The following is a 27,647-nucleotide window of genomic DNA, read 5'->3' on the forward strand; positions in this document are numbered from 1 at the left end:
CTGCCTCAACCTCCCCAATGTCTTGAATTACAGGTGTGTGTCACCACACCTGGTCCCTTCTCCTATTCTTAGATTATTATAAATCTTGACTGCTTGTCTCCAACTGCTTTCCCATATCCCCAGAAGATTACCGGGCCTTCTAATTCATAGAGGGAAGAAAATCCCAAAGCAGAAACTTTTCCCCTTCCTGCTATGAGCCTCAGAAGGAATCTATTCTACTTTCCCAATCCTTACTTCCATCCCAGAAGAAAGGAGATGTCCTTTTTCTTGTTTTGTTCATTTGTGCTTATGATCCCAATTTATCCCACCTTTGGGCTCTTGCTCTCACCCACCCCTTTAAGTAAGTGTATTTTGAACTACTTGGCTTCTACTGGTTTATTTCCTTCAACCAAAAAATACTTCTTCAATCCTATATTTCCTCTGGTTGTTGCCCTGATGTTTGTCTTTTTAGAAGAGCTTATTGAAAGAATTGCCACTCCTCTTCCTCAGCATTATAACTGGGTGGATCTTATGGCTGAGACTTTGGTGCTGTTGGCCACTCTCTTTTCTGTGATGCCAAGCTCATCTCTTATGAGATGCCTCTGTGCCCTATTGAGTTAAATGGAGTCTCCATCAACCTAGTTAATCATTCAAGATGAATCTGAAAAGGAGAAAAATAAAATTTTATTAAGCGGTCTAAATTTTTAGCCAGGACAGGTTCAGCCAGGCATGTTGGTGCATAACTATAATCCCAGCATCTCGGGAGGCTGAAGCAAGAGGATTGCAAGTTCAAAGCCAGTCTCAGTAAATTGGCAAGGCCCTAAGCAACTTAGTGAGACACTGTCTCAAAAAATAAAAAGGACTGGGGATGTGACTTAGTGGTTAAGTGCTCATGGGTTCAGTCCCCATTCCCGTAAATAAATGAATAGTATTTTAATGAAAAGCAGTGAATTTCACCATGAGAAAACAAAGAAGCAAGAGGTTTCCGAAGCAGGAGAATTCTGGGAAGGAGGGAAGATCTGCACCCAGCATTCTATAGTCTGCTGATCCCATCTCTAGGCTGATCTGCATCAGACTCTAGTGAAGTAGGGTTTACATATCTGGCTTTGGTGGGAAAGTGGGAAGAAAGCAGAAAGACTCTGCTCTGAATCTGTCCTTACATCAAGCAGAGAAAGAGTCAGATACTTGATGTTTTTGAACTTCCTTCAGCTCAAAAATCCTCAGTATTTTGGGGAGAAATACTTTGATTTCCTACAAAACCCAGTGGTCATCCTACACTCTTGCATCCTTTAGCTAATAAGTCACCAAATCCTGTAAGTTTTACACATTAGGTATCTGGCAGCTCTACCTCTTTCTCTATTCCCACAACCACCAAACCATTACAGGCCACTGCCACATCTCCTCATAATTAGTGATCTTAGTGCCTCACCATCAATTGTACTCCTTTCTGGGGCCCTTCATATTAATTTCAACCAGATTATCTTTTTAACTATATTTTTAAAAGCATAAAAGTTATGCATTGGGTCAGGTGTGGTGTCACATGCCTATAATCCCAGTTACTTGGGAGGCTGAAGCAGAAGGATCACAAGTTCAAAGTCAGCCTGGGCAACTAAGTGAGAACCTGCCCCACATAAAATAAAAAAGGCTGAGATGTAGTTCAGTGGTAAGAGTACGTGCATGCCATGTGCAAGGCTCTAGGTTTAATTTTTAGTCCTGCGAAAGCAAAAAAGTTAATACATTGGGTTGAGTACGTAACTCAGTGGTAGATCTCCTAGCTAGCATTGGTGAGGCCCTTGGTTCAATACTCAGCACCATAAAAAGAAAGAAAGAAAAAGAGAGAGAGGGAGAGACAGAGAGAGAGAGAGAGAAAGAAAGAAAAAGTAATACATGCTTACTGCAGAAATCTTGGGAAATATTAAAAAGCATGAAGAAAAAATAAAAATCACATATAACCCTACCACTCAGTCATCCAGAGGTAAACATTGGTATATTTTGATATATTTTCTTCATACAGCTATTGTTCAGAGAAACATTATCATTCTTCTGCTTTAAGCCCTTTGATGGCTCTCCTCAATGCTCTTCCAGGTTATAACTCAAATTCATACTAAGGTTTGAATTCCCTATAGGATCTACCCCTGCTCACTTCTTCAATTCACCTTCTGCCACCCACCACATAATCAGTGTTAGGTGGTTTGCCCTGGCTGCAGTAGGGTCTCCTTTGTTTCCTGCCACAGGTCCTTTGCATTCGCTTACTTTATGTATTCTCTAGATCACTCTACTGCAGTGTAGACTCCTTAAGGCAGAATTCTTTTCTGTCTTCTTCACAGGAACTCGGTAAATATTTAGTGAACAAATGAACATTTAAAGGAAGTAGGGGGATGGAGAGGGAATGTACAGGAGAGATGAGAACAACCTGAACAAGAGCCATGAAATACCCTGAAAATGAAATTATCAGGATTTGGTAACTACGTAAATATGGGGATGAGGGAAATAGGGAATCTAGGGTTACTCCCAGGGTGGGTCTGGAAACCCAGTGCATGATGTTCTATTAACTGAGCTCAAGTGTATAAGAGGAGAAGAGGTTGAGGTTGGGAGAGATGAAGGGTTCAGTGTTAATTTATTTAGGTGTTGGAGATTGAACCCAGGCCCTTGAACATGCATCTTACCCCTGAGCTATTATTAGCTCAGTTCTAGGTTTTGATTTTAGATTCAGAGTTTAAGAAGCCTGTTTCATCCAGTAAAATTCAGGGGAGAATTTTATTTCAATTTGAAGATCAAGATCATCAGCCTCCAGGTGGCAGTTAATACCACGTGAGGAGACAGAGGGTAAGAGGGAAATGGGTGTGAGATAGAGGCCATTAGGCCATGGGACAAGCCCTGAGCAGTAATGATACTGGAGGGGTTCCCAGAGAAGAAGTCTGTGCAAAAGAACAAAGGTGACGGAAGAGGCTATGTTGGTCAAAGGAGCAGTGTTGTCACAACAGAGACATCGCATGATGTGTGTAGTATGGCCCCAGAAATTATCTGTCAATGGAGGAATAGGGTTAGAAGCCATGTTACAGTATACACAAAGTCCAGAAAAGCCTATAGACAGAATGGCTAAAGAGGACTTCCAAAAGATGAACTGAAATTAGTGTGTGAAAGAACACTTTTATCACTAGGAATCAAATCAATATGAATTAAAAGGGGATATTTTGCCTCTCAAATTGGTAGAAAAATATTTTTAACAATAGTCAATGATAAATGAGGTTATCACAGAGAATATGAGTTGTTATAAGCATTCCAAAATAGGATTTCATGGTTTCAAGAGCCTTGGACTTTTGCCCATTTAATTTGTGATTTTATTTTATTTATTTGGTTTTTTTAAATTTAATTTTTTTGGGGGGTGGGGATTGAATCCAAGGATGTTCTACCACTGAGCTACATCCCCAACTCTTTTTTACTTTTTACTTTGAGACAGTGTCTGGCTAAATTGGCCAGACTGGCCCTTAACTTGTGCTAAACTGGCCAGACTGGCCCCTAACTTGTGATCCTCTTCCCTCTGTTACCTGGGTCACCAGAATTATAAGCATGCCACAACAACCAGCTTATGATATGTTTTTAATGAAAAAAGGATTTGAAATATGTATTTATCCTTTTCTAAATTATGTACATGTAGTATGGGGCTATTTTTTGTTTCTTAACAAAGCAAATAAGTAAAGACTGATACATTACAAATACATTACACTTGTATGCCAGCTACTCAGGAGGCTGAGGCAGGAAAATGGCAGGTTCACGAGGCTAGCCTTGACATTTTGGCAAGACCCTGTCTTCAGAGGAAAAGGGCTACAGTGTAGCTCAGTAATAGCATGAGGGAAACCTTGGGTTCAATCCCTGCACTGCAAAAAAAAGAAAACTGTAGACACCTGCCTCTGAACCATTTCATGGGGAAGGTGTGAGTTAGGGCCACTTCCAGTGCAGTCATCCTCAGGGAGGGTGGGGGTGGTCACATGTTAGATATTCAAAGTTCTTGAACACTCCTAAATCAACTGGATCCGAATGGCTGAGGATGGGGCCAACCACCTGCATTTGAAAGAACATCCAGGTGGGGATCCTGATAATGGAATAGTTGGAGAACCACCCCACTAAGTGTTCCTGATTCCTTTTACACTACTCCATTACTGCCAATAAACCATTCTCTTCCCCAACTGGGCTGCTCTTGTGCTTGATTCTCATCATTTGCTTACTTCTAGCACAATCCTGCACTTAGCTCTCATAGTAGACTTTGCTTATTTGTGAAATTCATGTGTCCAAAATTGGAGCCCAGCAGTCCTGATCCACAGTTTGCCCTGTCACATGTTTTGACTCTGGAAACTGATGAATTCTTCATGAAGGCATTTCCTGCTTCAACAGTGACTAAAAATCATATGCCAGTAAAAAACCTCATACATCCACATAGTAAGATCCTGGGAAAAATAGGACTTAGTGGAGTTGTAGCTCTAAGGAAGGTCAGAAAATGGGAGTCATTTGAAAGTGAAGGGATAGAATACACAAGGAATGGATGCACAAACAAATCTGCCTGCACCAAGTGTCTATTCTAAGTGTGTCAGTCAAAGTCTCCCCCAAACTAGTGAAGAGTTAAAATATAGCCTGGAAAAGAGCCCTATAATATAATGGTTAAGAAGGTGGTAATGACTTATTCCAGAGGTATAAGTGTGAACTATATAGAATCCAGAAGGTGAAGTCATTAGGTGTGTCTTGCCAGATGTGGTGGTGCATGCCTGTAATTCCAACTACTCAGAAGGCTGGAGCAGGAGGGTTACAAGTTCCAGGCCAGCCTGAGCAATTTAGCAAGACCCTGTCTCTCAAAATTAAAAAAAAAAAAAAAAAAGTTGGCAGGGGAGCTCTTGGGATATAGCTCAGTGGCAGAGTGCCTCTAGGTTCAATCCCCAGTACTAAAAGGAAAAAAAAATGAAGGAATTATAGAATCTTTCATACTCTACAGAAAAAGTTTATCAATCTTTGATTTTAGCCTTTATCACTATATTCTCAACTTGTTCTTGCCTCTTAACTGATACCTAAGCTTCTGATCTTTCTCTCATTCTGTTGTTCCTCTATTCTGCACTCGTTTTTTTGGTTTCTGTTTTATTGTTGTTTTGTTTATGTTGTGTTGTTTTGTTTTTTGTTTATTTTTTAAATACTAGGGATTGAACCCAGGGGCACTTAGCACTGAGCCATATCCCCAATCCTTTTTATATTTTATTTTGAGATAGAGTCTTGTTAAGTTGCTTAGGGCCTCACTACGTTGCTGAGGCTGACTTTGAACTTGCCATCCCTCCTGCCTCAGCCTCCCCAGCCACTGGGATTTCAGGTGTGTACTACTGTGCCTGGCTTCAATTGTTTTTTTTAAATATAAAAAATAGCCAATTGTGGTAGTAGTGTATGCCTGTATTCCCAGTGGCTCAGGAGGCTGAGACAGGAGGATCACAAGTTCACTACCAGCCTCAGCAACTTACCAAGCAACTTAATGAGATCCTGTCTCAAAATATAAAAAGGACTAGGGATGTGACTCAGTGGTAAAACTCCTCTGGGTTCAATTCCTAGTACCAAAAATAAGTTAAAAAAATATATAAATCCCTCTACAGAAACTTTGTTGGCTCCTCATTTCCTGTAACCTTCATATGAGGTTTTTAAAATTTGTCACAATCTGGCACCTGTCTTCATCTGTTTTGTCTCTTTCCATTCCCTCTCTTCTCTGTGTCCTGTACACCAGCTACAACAGGCCACAGGGCTAGGCTTGTACAGCTCTGCAACTCTGTACCCCCAACCCCTCACTGGAATTTCCTTTTCTGTAGTCTCTACTGTTTGAGTGTCTTCATCATTCTGAGCTTTTCTATAAACCCTATCCTGATCTTCAGCTCTTTTCTTTTATATGTCAGGTTAAGATAAATTACACTGCTGTAATAATCACCTCAAAATCTCAGGGGCTTGAAAGTACAAATAAAACTAACATCTGAAGGTGTAGCTGAGTGGTAAAGTCCTTGCATAGCATGCATGTGGCCCTGGGTTCAATCCCTAACACCAAAAAAAGGAAAGAATGAAGAGCCGCTTATATGAAAATGCCTCACTGCTGGAGGGCTCAAAAAGCATCTTTGATTTTTTTTTTTTTTTAACAACAGAAAAAGACAACCTGGGGCTGGGGATGTGGCTCAAGCGGTAGCGCGCTCACCTGGCATGCATGCGGCCCGGGTTCGATCCCCAGCACCACATACCAACAAAGATGTTGTGTCCGCCGAGAACTAAAAAATAAATATTAAAAATTCTCTCTCTCTCTCTCTCTCCCTCCTCTCTCACTCTCTCTTAAAAAAAAAAAGAAATATGATATATCAAGAGCTTTGTAATGTTTAAAAAAAAAAAAAGAAAAAGACAACCTATCATTTTCTTTCTAATATGCACATGACTAATTAACAGATAATTGTACTTTGACCTAAATCAACTGTTGTGGTTGGTAAGTAACAGTAAAAAAATAAACGTCACTTAAGAGTGGGAAATCTGGGAAGATAAAGTCTTTATTAGAGTTATCCTTAGATCTGCTTCTGCCCACAGCAATACCTGGGGCCCATTGCAACTTCCTGTGACCCTAACTCTTGAGCCAGTTCTAGAGGCAGGGAACCAGGTAAGCAGTCTCAACTTGGGTGGTGGTTCTTATATCAGTAACCTCACCTGGTGTTTTTGTTTGCTTGTTTGTTTTTGCAGTGCTGGGAATTGAACCCAGGTCCTTATGTAGGCTGGTCAGGTAATCTACTGTTGAACTACCACCCCAGCCTCAAAGTCACACTTAGACCTGCCTCAGTAGATCTGTGGAGTTTCTCCAGGGTGTCTCCCCTCTCTGTTCTTAATACAATAACTCCAGCTGGACAGCTCTAGTCCTTGTCCTACCTGCTAATATTTGGTTTCTGCTCAGCTTCTACAGTGTGACACTTTTGAAAAAGCCTGCTAGGCTCACCTTAAGCTTTCTCCCATACTGTCCTGCTGTCTCTTAAGCATGTATTATACGATTCAGAGATTCACCTGAGTTCCAGCAAGCACTTAGGGAACAGACTCTACTTTGTTAGCCCTGGACTGATCCCTGAGTCCTGTGTTGCTTTTCTGCTTACCGCTGCTTTATATTCTGGCCCCAGGGGCCAACAGTGCTGGTACTGCCAATGGGCTTACATGTTTTCTCAGAAACCTTTGCCTGTGGCCTGGGGTATAATTAAATGGTAGAATGTTTGCTAATAGTAACTAATTTTTTAAAAATGATGATTTCTTGTCCATGATCCACACCTGGGTCCTGCTACGTTTTGCTCTCTTCATTGTTTGCCCTATGCACTGGATCTCTAACTCTTGAGTACTATTCCAGACCACTACATCCTGCCTTTGTTCCTCCTAGGTACTGTTCTCCATCAGAACCCAGGAAACTGCCAGGCTTGGAAATCAAAGCTGTCATCAGTATGTACTCTGTCCAGATCTATTTCTCACCTCACATATCTCAGCCCCAGTCTGGTTTCATTTGCATGCCCAAGCACTCTTGATGTGGACCTCAATTAAATCTGCCTTGTTTCCTTGGGATCAGTCACTGTAGCACCATCTTCATGGAACACTAAACACTGTCATCTCTTTTTGAGAGTCCACCCTGATTTCTTTACTAATCCTAGTTCACGACTGGTTCCTGCTTTTTTAACTTCACTTTGTTCTCTTATTGCTGGTTCTGGGTGATTGTTTATAAAATGTTCTGAATGTTCTTTGAATTGATTCTTTTAAACCCAGTGCCCTGTCCCCTCTCCACTCTCCTCCCCCACTACTACTGCCCACCATCCTAATGCTGAGACCAGCTCTTCAGAACTCAGATGGCAAACACCAGGGACTACCGGTCCAGACGTATAAATAGCAGCTTCTCCTACCCAAAAGTCCTTCTACTAAAGGTTTTTAGTATATTTGTAAAGTTATACAACCATCCCCATAATCTAATTCTAGAACATTTCCATCATCCTGTATTCTTTGGCAGTCATTTTCCAGTTTCCCCTTTCCTAGCCTCTGGCCACCAACTAATCTATTTTCAGTCTCTATGGATTGCCTATTCTGAATACGTCATACAAATGAAATCATACAACATGTGACTTTTTGTATCTGTTGTCTCACTTAATGTCTCTAAGTTTAATTTGTTTTGTAGCATGTACTGGTACTTCTCATTCCTTTATATGGGTGCATAATATTTTATTTAAGAACGTGTACTTTGTTCATCTACCCATCAGATGATGGATATTTATGTTATTTTACCTTGTGGCAATTGTGAATAATGTTTCTATAAACACTTGCCGTGTCAAATAGAATTATATGTACTGACAAAAATGTCCATCAAGGGCTGGGGATGTGGCTCAAGTGGTAGCACGCTCGCCTGGCGTGCATGCGGCCCGCTACGATCCTCAGCACCACATACAAACAAAGATGTTGTATCCGCCGAAAACTAAAAAATATTAAAAATTCTCTCTCTCTCTCTCTCTCTCTCTCTCTCTCTCTCTCTCCCTCTCTCCCTCTCTCCCTCTCTCCCTCTCTCCCTCTCTCCCTCTCTCTCCCTCCCTCCCTCCCTCCTCCCCTCCTCCTCCCTCCCTCCCTCTCTCCCTCCCTCTCTCTCACTCTCTCTTTAAAAAAAAGAATGTCCATCAAGTTTTTATTTTTTTAAAGGAGAAACTATATAAACTGGGCATGATGGTGCATGCCTTGTAATCCTTATGACTCAGGAGACCAAGGCAGGAGATTTCCAAGATAGAGACCACCGTCTACCTCTGCCATGCTGTTCAGGTACCCTCAGGCCCAGAGCAATGGAGTTAGCCATTTATGGACTGAGACCTTTCAAACCATGAGCCCCAAATATACTTTTCCTCCTCTAAAATTGTTGTTCTTAGGTGTTTGAGCCACAGCGGTGGAAAAGCTGACTGAAATATATAGCAATATATAACTTCAGCTCTTCATATACATTTTCATATTTCCCAGTATGGTTTGAAACTGTACATGAATTCTGATCATTATTTTTCAGATACCATTGGTGGTTAAAGTTGAGGGGGCAAATGCTGAGACTTACTTGAGGAAGGAATGCTCTATGGGTTAATATTGTTCCTCAAAGTTATTTCTTGTGGCTATCAAGTTGCATATTACTGTGGGGATTGAACTGAGTATTAAATATGGGCAGTGTGGTATTTAGCAGCTCACACTATTTAGTGATAACTAATATTGAAGGTTTATTTGTTTTTTGTTTTGTTTTTTGGTACAGGGGATTGAACCTTAGGGGCACTTAGTCACTAAGCCACATCCCCAGCCCTATTTTTGTATTTTATTTTAGAGACAGGGTTTCACTGAGTTGCTTAGGGCCTCACTGAGTTTCTGAGGCTGGTTTTGAACTCATAATCCTCCTGCCTCAGTCTCCTGAGCTTCTGGGAATGCAGGCATGCATCATTGTACCTGGCTGCATCTTTTTTGATTTGGTTAATATGTGTGCCATAACAATTATTGAGCATTTGGAATGCCATACCTCCTTATAGAAAATCAAACTTGTAAATCTGGCATGTGCTTGGTAATTACTAATTTCCTTTTCTTCTCTTTTGGGCTCCTTTATGTTCCTGATCATTCATAGTAGGTTGCTGATGGCTAGTATCCATTTTTTATTGTCCTGTATCCCTGAAACATCCCTGCAGTATGCTTGAATACCCTTTGGTAAGTGTTCTGGTTCTTTTATTATGAAAATATGATCTTTCTGTATAGCCCTTTGCCCTAATGACTTTGACAGTTGCTCGTATTTCCTCAGTTCCCCCTTGAGCCACACTATCTGTTAACTTGAAAGGCCTTTTCTAAAGAAAATCTTTTTGTATAAACACATTGGGTTCATAGTCAGTAATGTTCACACTCATTGTTACCCATGATGATCATCAGCTAGTATAATGTTAAAGGTGTTAATTTTGGGGTTATTTATAATGCTGAACCAATGGAAACAACTTAACTCATGGAACTGGTTATATAAAGTATGATAAAATTATATGTTGCAGGGGTCAACACACTTTCTCTGTAAGGGTCAGGTGTGAGCTACGGAATCTGTGATGCAGCGTCTCAATTTTCCTGTTGTAGTATTAAAACAGAAACAATATATAAATGAATAAGCATCATAGCTATGTTTCTGTAAAATTTTATTTAGGAGGTAGACCATATTAGGCCTGTAGGCCATAAATTGCTGGACCCAATGTAATGAACTTTCACTCTATGACTATTTAAAAAAATCAAATAGAATTATATATACTGACAAAGTGTCCATCAAGTTTTTATTTTTTTTAAAAGAGAAACTATATAAGCTGGGCATGATGGTGCATCCTTTGTAATCCTTGTGACTCAGGAGACCAAGGCAGGAGATTTGCAAGATAGAGGCCAGCCCAGGCAACTTAGTGAGAATCTGTCTCAAAATAAAAACAAAAAGATGCAGAGTGTGGTGTTGCAGTCCTGTAATCCTGGTGGCTTGGTTTGGGAGGCTTCTGCAGGAGGATCACAAGTTCAAGACCAGCCTCAGCAACTTAGCGAGGCCCTAAGCAATTTAGCAAGAGAGAGAACCTGTCTCAAAATAAAAAAAGGGCTGGGGATGTGGCACCATGGTGAAGTACCCCTTCATTAAATACCCAATAACTCCTTCCCCCAAAATAAATAAATAAACAATAAAAACAAAGAGCTAGGGATATTGTTCAGTGGTAGCATGCCCCTGGATTTACTAACACAAAAGGAAAATAAGTAAATAAATACATACACATACATATATATATATATATATATATATATATATATATACACATTTAACATATATTTAATACATATATATATGTATTTTATTTATATATATATATATATATATTTGGTCAAAATTCTACATACACACTTTGTTTGTAGTACTGGGAACTGGATCCAGGGACACTTTGTATCTGAGATAAATCCCCAGCCCTTTTTAAATTTTATTTAAGACAGGACTTTGCTAAGTTGCACAGGTTGGCCTTGAACTTGAGATCTTCCTGCCTTAGCCTGTGAGTAGCTGGTACTATAGACATGTGCTACTATGCCCAGCCACATACCTGTATTTGTATGGGTCAGAAAGAGCCTGAAAAGACACATGCTCAACTTTTAACAGTAGCCAGACCACATTAGGGCGGGTAGACACTTTTCCTTACCTTATTATTTTTTTTTAATTTTTTAGTTATACACAATATCTTTATTTTGTTTATTTTTATGTGGTGCTGAGGATTGAATCCAGGGCTTCGCATATGCTAGGCAAGCGCTCTACCACTGAGCCACAATCCCAGCCCATCCTTACCTTATTATTGAATCTTATATTGTGAGAGAGCCTTGCCTTTGATATAATTAAATAAAATGCAACTAGGATTTGATTTTTGTGTTTTTTTGTTTGGTTTGGTTTGGTCTTGGTACGAGGGATTGAACTCAGGGGCACTCAACCATTGAGCCACATCCCCTACTCTATTTTATATTTTATTTATTTAGAGATAGGGTCTCACCGAGTTGCTTAGTGCCTAGTTTTTGCTGTGGCTGGCTTTGAACTTATGATCCTCCTACCTCAGCCTCCTGAGCTGCTGGGATTACAGGTGTGGGCCACCATGCCCAGCTTGGGATTTGTTTTAAAAGTTAAAAAAAAAAAAAAAAAGTTTTCTTAGCCTTAATCATTATGTATATAAGCTTGGTTTTTACATAAAATCTAAGAACTTCAACAATTAAAATAACTCCCAATCATCATTAACAAAGTGACTATAACCTCAGCTACTTATGGCTTTAAATGGGAGTTTATTTATTTATTTTGTATCTTTTGGTGGCAGAAATGGGACCCAGGGGCGCTTTACCACTGAGCCACATCCCCAACAGGGTCTTGCTAATTTGCTTAGTTTTGATAAATTACTGATGCTGACCTTGAACTTGCAATCTTCCTGCCTCAGCCTCTTGAGCCACTGGGATTACAGGCATGCACCACCATGCCCAGTTGTAAATGGGGGTTTAGACAGATTCATGGTCATAATAAGGGATATTTAATTGAAAAGTCAGATCAATGCCTTAGCTGGGAACCAGGAGCTGAATCTGGAGGCAGATTCTGGGGATCCTGGGGACAGCCTCAGCAATGCTATCATATCAAGCATCTTTCTAGATCTGCAGGGTCTCAGGAATGTGCAGCAGCTTCCAGCTTCCTGGTCATTAACTGCATTTGCTCCTACCAGATTTCTCCTTTGCCAAGAACCCTCTCCAGGCCAGGTCCTGAAGCAGGAAGAGGACTCATGCACTTTCACAGCCATAGCAAGAAGACTATACATAGTTAAATACACACCATACACATGAAGGTGAGTGCCAGTGGGAGGGGTCTTGGTAGAATAAGTCACATTTGAGTCACATCTAAGTCACTCTGAAGCCTGAGTAGGAGCCTGCCATTTTGCCCAAGGCAGGGCAGGAAATTCAAGCAGGCAGAAGTAAGGGATGAACAAAGACAAGGCTAGCAGTTACAGATCAGGAAGGTAAACCAGCGGAGTTTCTGGAAAGGGAGAAAGGAAGTCACATTTGAGTGCTAGAGAGATTTTTCTGGTGGTAGGGGAGGAGAATGTGTGAGGAAAGCAGTTAATGATTTCTTGTCCAGGTGAGAAGTTTAGGCCTTCTGCTCCCTTATGGTGGAGTCAAGACTTTGCTTTCTTCATTCTGGGCCGTGTCCAAAGCTGCACCTTCTGCTTCCTGTGTCCTCTCCCCTCCTCTTGGCATGGTCAGTTCTCCTTCTTTCTTTGAGTTTTAAAACTAATATGTGAGCCGGGCATGAAGGCGCACCATAGTAATTCCAGCTACTTGGAGGCTGAGGCAGGAGAATTGCAAGTTTGAGGCCAACCTGGGCAATTTAGATGGTGTCTCAAAAGCTAAAAAGGATTGGGTATGTAGCTTAGTGGCAATATCGCTGATTACCAGTGATGAGTTCTGCTTCCTCACATTTTGAAGTATAACATTAAAGAAGCACGCAGAGGCAAGCATATAAAGCAGAATTTATTGTAAAAAGGGATAACAGACTTTTCCCAGGAGGGAGAAGGGGGCCATAGCTGGTATCCTAGTATCCAAGAAGCCAGGGTGTTTTGCCTTTTTATATGTCCTAGGCTTCCTTTGTTCTCCTGCTCTCTCCTTCCTGCATAGGTGACTAGGCCCAGGAGATGCTCAGTGGGATGGACAAAAAGTGAAAAGCTGATGGATGGCGGAAGGGCCAGATGGAACAGCCCAGGACACATTAATTAACAACTTTATAACTCCCTGTAGGGAGGGACAATTCCTGGGACTGGTTACCTTAGTAACAAGTTGGAGCAGGGGCTGGTAAGGGTGATAAGGGTGGAGGAAGGGCTCTGGAGGCTTTTCAGTCCCTCAGGGGGCAGTCTCCAACTTCCAGGACTCACTCAAATTATCTATACTGAGTGCCTGTCTAATTCTGGCTTCATGGTCAAGTTCCTCTGAGTTCAATTCCTAGTACCACACACATGCACACAAAATATTAAAATAAAAAGCTACGTGGGGGTGCTGGAGTTGTGGCTCAGTGGTAGAGTACTTGCCCCACATGTGTGAGGCCCTGGGTTCGATCCTCAGCACCACATAAAAATAAATAAATAAATAGATAAATAAAGATGTTGTGTCCATCTACAATGAAAAAAATATTTTAAAAAACTACCTGGGGAGGTAGCTCAGTCTTGCCTGGCTTGTGGGATGCCTAAGGTTCAATCCCCAATGCCACAAAACAAATTAGGTGTGACCCTCACCTAGAAAAACTCACTGACCTCTCAGATGTCCCCTGTCATTCTCAAGCTGAGTAAAGAACCGGTATTCTGGGCTCCAGAATGCTTTGTGCCTGTCCCTGTCTCTGAATCAATTTCATGGCTCTAGGATTGTGTTTTGGTTTCTTTACCATTATAATATGATTTTTCACTGGGCAGGGGCCAGATTTCACTAATCTTTTTGTTGTTATTGTTGTTTGTTTGTTTTGTATTGAGAATTGTTCCCCAACTCCCTATCCCTTTTTATTTTTTATTTTGAAAGAGGATCTAAGTTGTTTAGGGGCTTCTCTAAGTTGTTGAGGCTGACTTTGAACTTGCAGTCCTTCTGCCTCAGTCTCCTGAGTCACTGAGATTACAGGCCATGTGCCCATGCTCAGCTCTTTCACCTAGCAGAGAAAGTCTGACACCAAGAAGATAAGTAGCAAATAACTGTGACTGGATGAGTAAAGAATAGATGAAAATTTGAGAGAGATTTTTGGGGTTGAATTAGAATTGCTTGGCAAGAGATTGGGCAGGACTGGTGACAGGGTGTGTCTAAAATGATCCCAGGTTTTCTGGTTTGGGTGCAGGGGACATTTACTCATAATTCTTTGGATGCTGAGTGTATAGGATTTGCAGACTAATTGCCCAGTTTTCAGACACCAACTGAGTATCCAATAATTCAGTTTAATTCTGATACTTTCTACCTAGAGTTAGAGTCAGATCCCACCAGTTAAAAAGCTCATTCCCACAAGACAGCCTTCATTTCAGACACTGGTAACCAGTCTCATGTTGACATCTATATTTCTGACCAACCAGCTATATAAATCCCTGGGATCCCTTGACCATCCTTCTTCACATTCAAAAATGTGCTGGAATGGCTTATAAGACTCAGGGAAACATTTTAGTCATACTTATGAGTTTAAATGTATAAGGATATAACGCAGGAATAGCCAGGTGGAAGAGATGCATAAGGCAAGGTATTAGGCATTCAGGGCTTCTCTGTCATTTCAAGGCACAGCACCTTAGCACTTCAGTGTGTTCACCAACCAAATAGCTCTTTTGAACCTTATCATATAGTTCCCCCAGACCCTCTACTGGGGTGCTCTACTGCTGTACTACATCCCCAGCCCTTTTTATTTTTTCTTTTGAGACAGGGTCTCACCAAGTTGTGAAGGCTGCCCTCAAACTTGCAATCCTCCTGTGTTAGCCTCCTGAATTGCTGGGATTATAGGCAGGTACCTCTGCACCCCTGATATTATATATGGGTTTTAATGGAGGTTTCATTATGTAGACATGATTGATCAAAGTACTGGCTATTGATGATTAATTCAACCTTTAGCCTTTTTCCCCTTTTGGAAGCTGGGAGATAGGGCAGAAAGTTCCAAGTCTTCATCAAGGCTGGCTCTTGCTTGTGGCTAGCCCCATCCTGAAACTATGAAGAACCCCCAACCACCAGTCATCTCATTTGCATGCGAAAGACACTTTCCTCATTCCTGAGATTCCCAGGGTTTTAGGAGCTTACATTTATCACTGGAGGTGGTAGTGCCATTAAACTAGGTGACAGATAAGAAGAACAGATATGAGAAAAAAGACTATTTCCTTCAGCTACCATGTAGTGACACAAAACAATAATCACTGTTTCTGGTTCACTGGCATCAGCATCCTCATCTCCACTCTTGGTCTGAGCTGACAACCCCCAAATACCTACAGGCTTTTACTAACCAATTCCCAATTCTCTTCCATGTGTTTACAGTCTTGTGATTTTCAGTGTTGTGCAGATTGCCTCCTTCTGAACTTCCACTAATTAGTGTCTTTGGTTTGTCCACTTATCTAGGGATCTTTCAAAAAGAGGTCTCTCATCTCTACCCATATCTCAGGCAGCTTTGTGAACAAAGTTTCTCATGTGATACATTTTCTATATTCAGAAGAACTACAGAATATAGGTCAAGGCTCTTTCATACATATAACTGAAAGCCTGGAATGCACAGGTATAACCCAAAAGGGAATTTATTGGCTCACCAAACTGAAAATTCCAGAGAATAGACTTAACTTAAGGCATGCTTGCACATATAGGAAATAACTTTTTTTTAGGTGGTACTAATAAAAGTGTGCCACTATTTTGTCTTTTAAAACTGTTTCCTTGCACATGTAGGAAATAACTTTTTTTTAGGTGGTACATTTATATTTAGGAATATAAATGCTGTCAGGCCCTGATTTTTACTCCTGATGACTCAGGGTCACTTCTTATCTCTCAACTTTATTCTCAGGAGGTTCTTCCCATGCAGTGCAAGGAGGGTGAGGGGGCTGCAGTTGCCATAGACTTTTCCTTTTATGCTTAAATCAAGCCAAAAAGAGTAAGCCTTTTATCTATCTGTGCCTGCAACAACAGTCCAGAGAGTTGCTCTGATGTGGCTGGTAGGATTGTTTGTTGGCCTCTGAATGATCTCTAGATCAGGGACTGCTGCAGGCCTGGGTGGGGCTGGGGGGTGGATAAACCACAGATATTGACTAACTTGCTGAAATCCTCCCCTCCCAGGAGGTGGAGCTCAAATACTGCCAGCACAATGACAGGACTACAAGTATGTGCCACCATGCTGGGCTCCTATACCTTTGCTACTTGAAGTCATCAAATTTATTTTATTTTGAGATGGTCTTACTAAATTGCCTAGGCTGGCCTCAAACTTTTGGTCCTCCTGTCTCAGCCTCCCCAAATGCTGGGATTACAGGCCTGCACCACCTTGCCTGGCTCTCTCTTAGATACTTCTATATTGCCTGAAAATATGGTACCACTGAGTCATGACTCCAGATTCTAAGACAGAAGTGATATCCTTGCTTTTTCTGTGTGGAACCAAAGGACTAATCATGTCCTGCTGGCTGAGTCAAGACTATCGACATGCCTTCAAGGCACAGGCCCTTTTTGTTTCCCTCCACCCCACCCACCCCAACCCAGTACTGGGGATTGAACCCTCTAGTGTTCAACTTCTGTTCTACTTCTCCCGCCCTTTTTATAAATTTTGAGACAGGGGTTTTGCTAAGTTTTCCACGCTGGCCTTGAACTCGAACCCTCCTGTCTCAATCTCCTGAGAAGCTGGAATTATATGCATGTGTCACTGCTCCCAGCTCTTTTAGCTATTTAATAACTAATCTCTGGGGAAATGCAGGTGAGGGGGAAAAATCCCAAATATGGGAAGGTTGTAGAGTCAATAAATCTCTTAATTATAGCTTTAATCCTTAATAGTTTTCAATTATTTTTCTTAATAAAACCTAGAAGCCTAATTTATTAATTAGTTACCTCATCTAACACACATAAAGGCCCAGTGTTAGTTCTCTAGAAGCTCACAGACTCACTGAAAATTTGATGACTTCAAGTAGCAAAGATATAGGAGTCCAGCATGGTGGCACATACTTGTAATCCTGTTGATTCAGGAGGCTGAGGCAGGAGGATAGCAAGTTCAAGCCCAGTCTCAGAAGTTTGAGACCCTGGGCTGGCGATGTGGCTCAAGCAGTAGCGCGCTCACCTGGCATGCGTGCGGCCCGGGTTCGATCCTCAGCACCACATACAAACAAAGATGTTGTGTCCACCGAAAACTAAAAAATAAATATTAAAAATTCTCTCTCTCTCTGTCTCTATTAAAAAAAAAAAAGTTTGAGACCCTGTATCAAAATAAAAAGGACTGGGGATATTGCTCAGTGGTAAAGCACCCCTGGGTTCAATCCCTGGTACCAAACAAACAAAAAACAAAGATGTAGAGGTAAAGCTTTGGCAGGAAAGAATTCCCCTTTGCACTAGAAGCTTGCTCAGCTATGTACTCAGCACTGCTCTATTCCCTAGAAGCGTCTGAAAAGCAGTTTCCCAGCCAGCACACAGGGGTTGAAATACTCTTTCTTCACACCAGGAGCACCCTACTACATTGTAAATGGGAGGGTTTAATGTTCATGATGGCATAAACTTTATGAAGGGCAATTTGGCAATAACTAATAAAAGTGTACCACTATTTTGTCTTTTAAAACTGTTTCCTTGCACATGTAGGAAATAACTTTTTTTTAGGTGGTACTAGAGATTTAGCTCTGAGATGTACCTTCAGTTCCTTTTTATAAAACTCTGAGACAGGGTCTCCCTAATTTTCCCAGGCAGAACTACAACTTGTGGTCCTTTTGGCACGTTGCTGGGATTACAGGTGTATGCCTCTGCCTGGCTGAGCATCTTTGGCATGAAATTTTGTTGTTATTGAGAGATGCTTAACCTATCATAAACTCTCATTCCCTTGCTATTCCCCCATTAAAGCTTTGATCTTTCACAGACTAGATTTTGTTCCAGGATAGGTCCTGTGTCTCAGAATGTGACAGTTACCTGGTTGGTTCTCTCTGCTGATAGCTGAAACACTCCAGTGTCTCCACCTGTGTTGCTCACCACTGTAGCTATTTGGGGTTAAATTTGTTCCTTGCTCAGGGCTGTACCAGTTCTAAGCTCTTCTTCCTGCTCTAGTAGGGAAAGTCCCCTTCCATGCTTAAAACTGAAACCAAAGTATAACAGCCAGTTGGCCACCACAAAGGCGGGTCCCCACACCCATCATGTCTCCACCACTATAGGTTCCTAAGAACCTCTTAAATCTTTAAATCCTCATAGTTGGCCTTCTTCCTAAGAAGTTCCAGGCCCTGGCGGCTCCAGGAATCCAGCTCCTAGCAGTTTCTAAATCTAGATAAATTTTTCTTCCAGAGAGGGATTTTTGTCCCCTGCCCCCCCCATGCTTTTCTTTTATGATTCACATTTTAAATTTAGCCAAGAATTGCAGAAGGATTTTAAAAGGCGAAAGAAAGCCAGTAGGTGATCTTGTCTTTCTCCAAAGAGGAGGGTTGAGGAGGCATCTTCCTGACTTCTCTGGAAACCCTTAAGTTAAGGATGCAAGTGTTCTTAAGGACCACAGAAGTAAAACAAATGATTGTAGCCACTTGGAGTGAGATAATGGCAGTGGAAGTGTGGGTATGATGGAGGTGAGGTTGTAAGGACTGAGGGATGGTCCACATATTCCAAGACCCTCTGCCCCAACCAATATTGGAACCTGGGATTGTTTTTGTGGTGAGCAGAGGCACATGAAATTTTGTTGTGAAATTCCACACATCTTTATTTATTTTTGGTCCTGTGGGTTAAACTAGGGTCTCCCACATGCCACCATCAAACTACTGCCCCCAGTTATCTTTTTTATTTTTCCCAGACTACATTTTTTATTATATATCTCCAATTATCTTTAAAATGTTGTTTTGGGTTTTTTGTTGGTACCAGGGATTGAACCCAGGGCCACTTAACCCCTGAGCTACATCTCTAGCCCTTTTTTGTATTTTATTTAGAGTTAGGGCCTCACTAAGTTGCTGAGTCTGGCTTTGAGCTTGCAATCCTCCTGTCTTAGCCTCCTGAGTAACTGGGATTGCAGGTGTGCACCACCAAAGCATTGTGAGTTCAGGAATAGGTCTGCACTTCTGCTAGTTTTCTCCTACCTGCCCCTCGGTCTGCAACCTTCAGTCTGCTGGACCGCCTGTGTAACCAAAGGCTATTTGATCTCTATGGCTGGATTTAAATGGTTTTAATATTTGAATATTTTATTAAATTTATGAAATATTTTGCTTGAATTTATAGAACTGCATTTGTTGTGCTTATACTTAACTCATTTCAAAAAAAAATTGGTAATAATTTTAAAAATTGTGGTAAAGATGCCTAATATAAAATTTACCATTTCAACCACTTCTAAGGGTATAGTTCAGAAGCACTAAATAGATTCACATTCTTATGCAACCATATCACTATCCATCTCCAGAATTCTTTCATTTTCTCCAAATGAAACTCTATACCCATTAAACAATAATTCCACATTCTACCTCTAGCTATATCCCCACCACATCCAACTAGGGTGCTTCTGTATGACTAGCTCCTAGCAATTACCACTATACTTCGTATTCTATGAATGTGCCTAGTCTACTTACCTCAAGTAAATGGAATTCTATAATATATGGTTTTTTTAAAAAAAAAAAACAGGAAAAAATAACACAAAATTTATTACATACCTGAGGCATGGAGTATTTGATTCCAATATTTCCTTTTTTTTTTTTTTTCTTTTTGTACTGTGAATTGAACTCAGGGGCACTTTACCACTGAGCTGCATCCTTGGCCCTTTCTAGTTTTTATTTTGATACAGGACCTCACAAAGTTGCTGAGCTCCTGCCTCAGCCTTCTAAGTAGCTGGGATTATGCAAGTGCACCATCACACCTGGCATTTTTCACTGTATTTTTAATTTTTTTTTAAATTTTTAATTGTATATGGACACAATACTTCTTTTTCTATTTATTTATTTTTAGGCAAGCACTCTCCCTCTGAGTTTTACCACCCCAGCCCTTCACTTTTTTTTTTTTTTTTTTTTTTTTTTTTTTTTTTTTTTTTTTTGGTGCTGGGGATCCAACCCAGGGCCTTATGTATGCAAGGCAAGCACTCTACCAACTAAGCTATATAGCCCCAGCCCTTTCACTGTATTTTATTTTTTTATAAAGAGAGAGAAAGAGAGAGAATTTTTTAATTCGGTGGACACAACATCTTTATTTTACTTTTATATGGTGCTGAGGATCGAACCCAATGCCCCATGCATGCCAGGCAAGCACACTACCACTTGAGCAACATCCCCAGCCTTGTATTTTTAATGTTATATGTTGACAAGACCATTGTTAAAACTAAGTCAAAAGGTAGTAGAGAAGTAATGTGCTGTAGTTCCAACTAACCAACCAATGGGTCAGCCTCCCTCCCACCCCCTTCCATGGTCCAGGCATCTTCCCCAGTAGCAGCCCTCCTGCCTCCAGAAGTTAGAGCCTGGTTTCTGCCTCTACCCACAGGATAACACTGTCAGCAGAGCCAGCAGCCTTGGGTACAAAGCAGTGAGGACCTCCAGAGAGTCTCTGGGGCGCCATATCTTACCTTCTTTATAACTTGCTTCTTAGTAACCCTGGCCAGCTTTGAAATGGCTGGAAGCACAGCCCCTGCTGTGGAGATCAGACAAATAAGCTTCCTCCCATAGATGAGAAGATGTTCTGTCACACTAAAGTACCTAGGTGGGCTCACAGCTATCAGAATTGTTGTTAGAAAAAGGAGCCCATAGTTCAGTGAACCTAAAACTCAACCTCTGATTTTGGGTTGATGCTCCCAAACTCTAGACTCAAAACTCAAAAATTTAAGCCAGAGGCTGGCAAACGATGGCCTGTACCAGGTCAAATGTGGCCTGTTACCTGTTTTTGTTTATAGTATTGTGATTGAACCCAGGGGCACTCTCCCAGAGTTGTACCCCCAGCACTTTTTATTTTTTTTTTTATTTCGAAACAGAGTGTTACTAAACTGCCAAGACTGGCCTCAAACTTGCAATTCTTCTCTCAGTTTCCCCAATTGTTAGGATTATAGACTCCCAGCTGTACCTCTTTTTGTAGGACTTTCGAAGTTAGAATGGTTTTTACTTTTAAAGTGGTTGAAAAAAAATTAAAGGAAGAATTACACTGGAGGACTTGTAATATTTATATGTAAATCAATAGTGTTCATAGAGAGCTGGAGATATAGCTTAGTTGGTAGAGTGCTTGCCTCGCATGCACAAGGCCCTGGGTTCAATCCCCAGCACCACGAAAAAAAGTAATGCTTATAAATAAAAGTTTATTAGAAAACAGCCAGGCTTGTCCAATTGTGTATTACTCTGTGGCTACAGAGCTGAATAGTTGCAAAAAAGAGTGCATTGTCTGCAGAGTCTGTTTGCCTTCCGCCCCTTTAAGATTGTTAACATCTGATCCAGGCAATCAAGTTGCCATTTTATACATACATACAGCGGGGCATGGTGACATGCACTTGTAATCCCACCAGTTTGGGAAGCTAAAGAGGGAGGATTGCAAATTCAAAGCCAGCCTCAGCAACTTATCAAGGTCCTTGGCAACCTATAAGACCCTCAAGACCCTTATGTCTCAAAACATAAAAATAAAAATGGCTGTGGATGTGGCTTAGTGGTTAAGCACCACTGGGTTCAATTTTCCCAGTACCACCAAAACAAAACAGAATGTGTATATATCTGTGTGTGTGTGTGTGTGTGTGTGTGTGTGTGTGTATGATTTATATATATAATTTATATATATAATTTTTTTTCTTTTTTTGGCAGTACTGGGGATTAAAACCAGGTCCTTGCACATGCTAGGCAAGCACTGTACCATAAGCTACATCCCCAGTCATTTTTTTGAGTTTTATTTTGAGACAGGGTCTTCCTAATTTGCTCAGGCTGGGGTTTTGGTGGTGAGTTGTCACCTTTTTATGCTATCTTATAGTAGTTCTGCAAACACCTTTCAGGTGAAAAGGGGTATAGGAAATAACTGTGCAAGATAGGTTTAATGATGGTTTTCCAGTAATTTAAGGAATATTTATTTTGCCCAAGGCCAGGTTTCAGATTTCAACAACTGCCTTTACAAATTTGTTGTCTTCTTCCCCCATCCTCCTTTTTTTTTTTTTTTTTTTTTTGATAGTGCTGGGGATTAAAACTAGGGCCTCATGTATGCCAAGTACAAGTTTGCCACTGAGCCATATCACCAGCCCTGCAAATTATTTAACAAAACCATTTTGCCCAAGCCATTTAGAATAAACTACTCATAGAAATTTAGAAATGTCTTCTGAGGGCAATTCTGGCCCTGCCCGCAGATACTGCCTTGGAGAAGAGGTAGTTCATCCTTCACTTGGACATGTATCTCCCTCACAGTCTATAAATTGTCACAGTCTATAAATCCTAGCCTCCATTTCCACACTTCCTTCCACATAGACCAACTTTAGAGAAATGTGGAAGCCAGCACATTTCCTTTGGCTCTACTTCCGAACGCCCTGTGTTATTCAAACTACTACCACTACCACCAGTCGCCACCATCCTCTTCACTACCATCACTACTGCCACAATCACTACCACAACCATCACCACCAAGATCACCTTGAAACTCCACTTATCTGTAGAAGACTTAGTTGAAGAAAGGAGGCAACTAATAACTAAAGAGAATTAACATTGGTCATGTCTCGGAATAACTAAGAGAGTCACCAGTGTATCTTATGGATCTAAGGGAGGCCAGAGAGCTCTGCCAGGAACATCCCCTCTATTCAAGGTTGCTCGTGTGTCCTCAGCTCCATAAACTAGAAGCTCTTTGTGGACTCCGATACTGTGGTGTAAATATACTCCTACAGGTATAGAATGTTGTTTTTTAGCATATAACCCAATGGGATGATCTCTTAAGTCTGTTTCAGAATGTTAAGTACTCAGTTCAATTCTTATGTCAGGACCTTCTTCCTCTAGGTTCACTTTTTTCTTTTTTCTTCTTTTTGGTGCTGTGTATTGAACCCAGAGCTTTAGGCCTGCTAAGCAAGAACTCTACCACTGAAATATACCTCCAGCTCAAGTCATCTTTATAAGAAACTCCAAGATAGAACATTTATTTCTGATTTTAATACCAAGAAGAGTTGTCTTAGTCCATTTTCTGCTGCTTTGACAGAATACCACAGACTGGGTGACAACCAACGCTACAAGTTCATTTGTCTTATGATTCTGGAGATTAGGAAGTCCAAGAGCATTGTGTGAAAATTCGTGCTTTGTCATAATCTGGCAAAAGGGCCAGCAAGCATGTATAAGCCAGGGAGAGGGTAAGAAGGAGATATACTAACCCACGCCCACAATAAAATGACATTAATCCATTCATGAAAGCTGAGGCTTCTTGATCCAATCTCTCATAGATTTTTTTGACCTCAATATCATGATGGCAATTAAATTTCAATATAAGTTTTGGAGGGAACATTCTAAAATTTAAGAATCTGTCTTCATCTCACAGATAGGTGAATCATGCATGTAGCAAAACAGATATTCCTTTTAACGGAGGCTGTTAAGCTGTTTGGAACCAGATAATATGGCCCAGCTCTGGTAAACGTTGAGTTCTTTAGGCTCTGAAGTTTTGAGCCCCATTCTGGCTTGACACTGCCTCAGTCTTAATTTCTGTCTTTGTTGTGGTTTGGATATGAGGTGTCCCCCAAAACCTCCTGTGTTAATGCAGGAATGTATGGAGGTGAATTTGAATTGTGAGAATTGTAACCTAATTGTACTAATTTGAATGGTCTGAGTGGTAACTGTAGGCTGTTGGGGCATAGCTCTAGAAGGTGGGTCACTAGAAACACTCCCTGAGAGGGCTGTTCTTTCCTGAGACCCCTTCCCCACACTCTCTCTGCTTTGGAGCTGCGATGAGCTAAGCATCTCCCGCACCCCTACTGTGCTCTTCAACCATGATGTGCTGCTTCTATGGACTGAGACCTCTGAAACTATAAGCCCCAAATAAACTTTTCTTCCTCTAAGTTGTTCTTGTCTGGTATTTTGGTCACAGTGATGCAAAAGGTGATTAACAACAGTCTTGTTATAACCTATAAATTGGGGCTAGGGTTGTAGCTCAATGGTGAAAAGCTTGCTGAGTGTGCGTTAAGGCCCTGGGTTTGATCCTCAGCATTAAATACATACATACATACCTACATACATACATTCATACATAAGAACATACATACACACATATATATAAACAAACAAAACCCTCTAGAAAAACCTTAAAACCTCTAGAGCAAGATGGAAATTAGATAGGTAGATGTCAAATAACCTTCCCACACATACATGTTTGATAGATTGTGTTAAAATGTGGGAGACCTCTGAATATTGAACATTGAAATTAAGGTTGTTGAATAATCTCCTGACAATAATTGCTGCACTGTTTCTGCAGTTTTAGCAATAGAAATATTCATCTAATCACAAATGTATTGAGTACCTACTATGAGCTAGTCACTATTCTGACACTGGGCACTCAGCCATGAGAAAAAGTCAAAATTTCCTGTCCTTTAGGGTTGGGGATGTAGCTCATTGGTAGAGTATGTGCTTAGTATGTGTGAGGCTGCAGATGCGAAATCCAGCACCAGTAAAAGAATTCCTGCCCTCATTGAATTTGCATTCTACTGGCCTGATGAAATGCTCTCTGAAAAAATGGAATTCATTTCTACCACTTAATAGCTGAGTGTCTTCAGGGAAAATCACTTGCCCTCTCTGGGCTGCAGTTTCATCATCAGAAAATTGGGAATGAGGTTTAACTTACTATAAGAAAAGTAAGAAGATATGTAAACATCATTGCATGGTCTTTGCTGTTTGATTCCTGTGCTTATGGCCTTGTTTAACAAATAACTTTTTTGTGCCTAATGTTTTTTTTGTTTGTTTTGTTTTTTTGCACTGAGGATTGAACCCTGGGGTACTTAACCACTGAACCACATCCCCAGCCCTTTTTATTTTTCATTTTGAGACAGAGTCTCAACTAAATTGCTTAGGGACTTGATAAGTTGCTAAAGGTAGCTTTGAACTTGTGATCCTCCTGCCTCAGTCTTTGGTGCTGCTGGGATTATAGGACTGTGCCACCATGCCTGACCTAATGTTCTTATATTTTTTTAAAAAAAATTGGGATAATAAGACTTAAAGAATTGTGAGATCACTAACAGGGTTAATAAATATGAAAACTGACACATAGGAAGTCCCCAGTAAAAGTTAACTATTCTCAATTACACCAAAGTGCTCAGTCCTATGTCTCTGTCTTTTCTTCCTCTGAAAATATAACATACATTTATATAATCCTATAACTGGGACTATACAAGGTAAGAAAAGTGTGATAATTAAAATACATTCCAAGTTCCAGGCATGAAAGGCAGGATCAGAACAGGTGTGGGCTGGTAACATGGAGGGTGAGTAGAACCCTTCACATTGAGAAGCTTCTGAGACTGAGGCTCTCTGTTGAAATCATTCCTGTTACCAGTGACAGCTAAGATACTTCACTCATTGTTCTTCACCACCCCACCCACTTTTGTTTGCCATGTGGTACTTAGGATGGACCCAGGGATGCTCTGCACTGAGCCACATCCCCAGCCCTTTTATTTTTATTTGAGATGGGGTCTTGCTAAGTTGCCAAGGCTCACTTCCAACTTCTGACTTTCTAGGATTACAGGAGTGTGCTACCATGCCCAGTTCAATTTGTCATCCTTTTGCACATCAAAAATGCCACTTGTGGTCTGAGGTTATGGCTCAGTGGTAGAGCACTCACCTAGCACATGCAAGGCCCTGGATTCGAGCCTCAGCACCACATAAAAGTAAATAAATAAAACAAAGGTATTGTGTCCAACTACAACTAAAAATCTGAATATTTAAAAAAAAGAAGAAGAAATGCCGCTTGTAAGAAGTTGCTGCTTCCCTTATTAAGGGAGGATTTCAAATGCTGTCTTCAAGAGCACCTCCAATGTTTTCCAGTGTACTGTTTTACCAGATAAAGCATTAATATGCTCTTTTTTTTTTTTGGGGGGGGGGTGTATGTGGTGCTGGAGATTGAACCCAGGACCTTGTGTATGAGAAGCAGGCACTCTACCAACTGAGCTATATCCCCAAACCTTAGTATACTCTTAAAGGAAAAAGGAACCATTTTTGTCTTTTCTCTAAGGCATTTTAAAAAGAATGATGGATGCTTTTGGTGAACAAGGAGTACCAAAGAGCAGTAAATGAGAGGGAGCATCTTCACCTCTGAGGTTGGGATAAGGAAAGTTGAGCAGATGCTTTGTGGAACTGAGTACTGACCACAGATTCAGGTACTGAAAAATGTTATGTTCTATATTTTTAAATTTCATTAAAAAAAAATCTCAACCTAATTCCTATTTTTCAGTTACAGTTCCTTAGTCAGTAGTTAGTGTTTTTTGTTTTGTTTTGTTTTGTTACAGGGATTGAACTCAGGGGCACTCAACCACTGAGTCACATCCTCTGCTCTGTTTTGTATTTTATTTAAAGACAAGATCTCATTGAGTTGCTTAGCGCCAAGCTTTTGCTGAAGCTAGCTTTGAAGACATGATCCTCCTGCCTCGGCCTCCCAAGCTGCTGGGATCATAGGCATGTGCTACCGCACCCAGCCAGCCAGTTAGTGTTTTTTTTTTTTTTTTTGTGAGGAAGGTGTAGAGGATGCTAGCATTAGGTGAGGATTCATCCCTGCTGTTGTCTTTGGAAATTCTCCCCCCTTCACCCTGGGGAAGATATTGCCCTTTGGGCCCAGGATGGTTGCAGCTCCTTCCCTATGGGAAAAATCTGGCTGCTCCTAGATCTTCCCTAGCATGGGACCACAAGGGCTGGGGTGTCTTGGGCCTCTTCCCTGCTGTATGCTAGGGAACTCCACAAGCTCTTCCCTCCCCAGACTCCATCAGGAAGAAAGGGGAAAACCTTTTTGCCCTCAGACAATCATGAAAACCTCTTCAGGTTGCTCTAACTGCTCCATCTCACTGGCCTCTACTGTAGCTTGGGACCTTTCTTAGATCTTTTTCTTGTTTTTCTTTTTCCTTCCTGTTTCCCCTCAATCTCTGCCACCACCACCCCAACCCCTAATCTATCTCTATCTCTCTTACTTCAGAACATTTGTTCCTGCTTCCCAAAGGGAAATTCTGACCCAACCTAATTGAATGGTCTTCCAAATCCATTCTGAATGTTATAGTCAAGACTCTAAAAAATAATCACCTTCTTATAAATCAATGGGACTTTTGGTATTTCTTTTATAACATTGGTGTCAATCCATTTCACTTATTCATATGCTGTTGCTATTTTAACTTTGAACAGTTAACTATTAGATCAATTAAGAATAAAGAGGGGCTGGGGCTGTAGATCAGTGGCAGAGTACTTACCTGGCATGTGTGAGGCACTGGGTTCGATCCTTAGCACACATAAAAAAATAAAGGCATGCTGCCCATCTACAACTAGAAAAAAAAAAGAATA

The 27,647-nt window shown here is 40.9% G+C and overlaps 1 protein-coding gene across 25 annotated transcripts in view; it reads left to right on the forward strand.

The window, feature by feature from the left end:
* LOC308632540 (uncharacterized protein) overlaps nucleotides 1-27,647 on the forward strand; it is a 49,463-nt gene that overhangs the window by 6,703 nt on the left and 15,113 nt on the right. For 3 of the 25 annotated variants that reach the window (XR_014018564.1, XR_014018569.1, XR_014018575.1), the window contains exons 3-7: nucleotides 6,565-6,634; nucleotides 7,391-7,449; nucleotides 9,629-9,708; nucleotides 12,246-12,365; nucleotides 23,185-24,178. Coding sequence is in view for 3 of the 25 variants with exons in the window: in XM_081264699.1 (XP_081120825.1) it covers nucleotides 6,565-6,634; nucleotides 7,391-7,449; nucleotides 9,629-9,698 (199 nt within the window). In the remaining 22 variants the exon portion in view is untranslated. Of the gene's footprint in view, nucleotides 1-6,564; nucleotides 6,635-7,390; nucleotides 7,450-9,600; nucleotides 9,709-12,175; nucleotides 12,366-23,184; nucleotides 24,179-26,337; nucleotides 26,483-27,647 lie in introns of those variants that run through there. The other 22 variants (XR_014018568.1, XR_014018572.1, XR_014018578.1 and 19 more) reach the window with 15 other exon arrangements.

Source organism: Spermophilus citellus, assembly GCF_964194105.1.
Source record: "Spermophilus citellus genome assembly, chromosome: 13".
NCBI classification, from domain to species: Eukaryota; Metazoa; Chordata; class Mammalia; order Rodentia; family Sciuridae; genus Spermophilus; species Spermophilus citellus.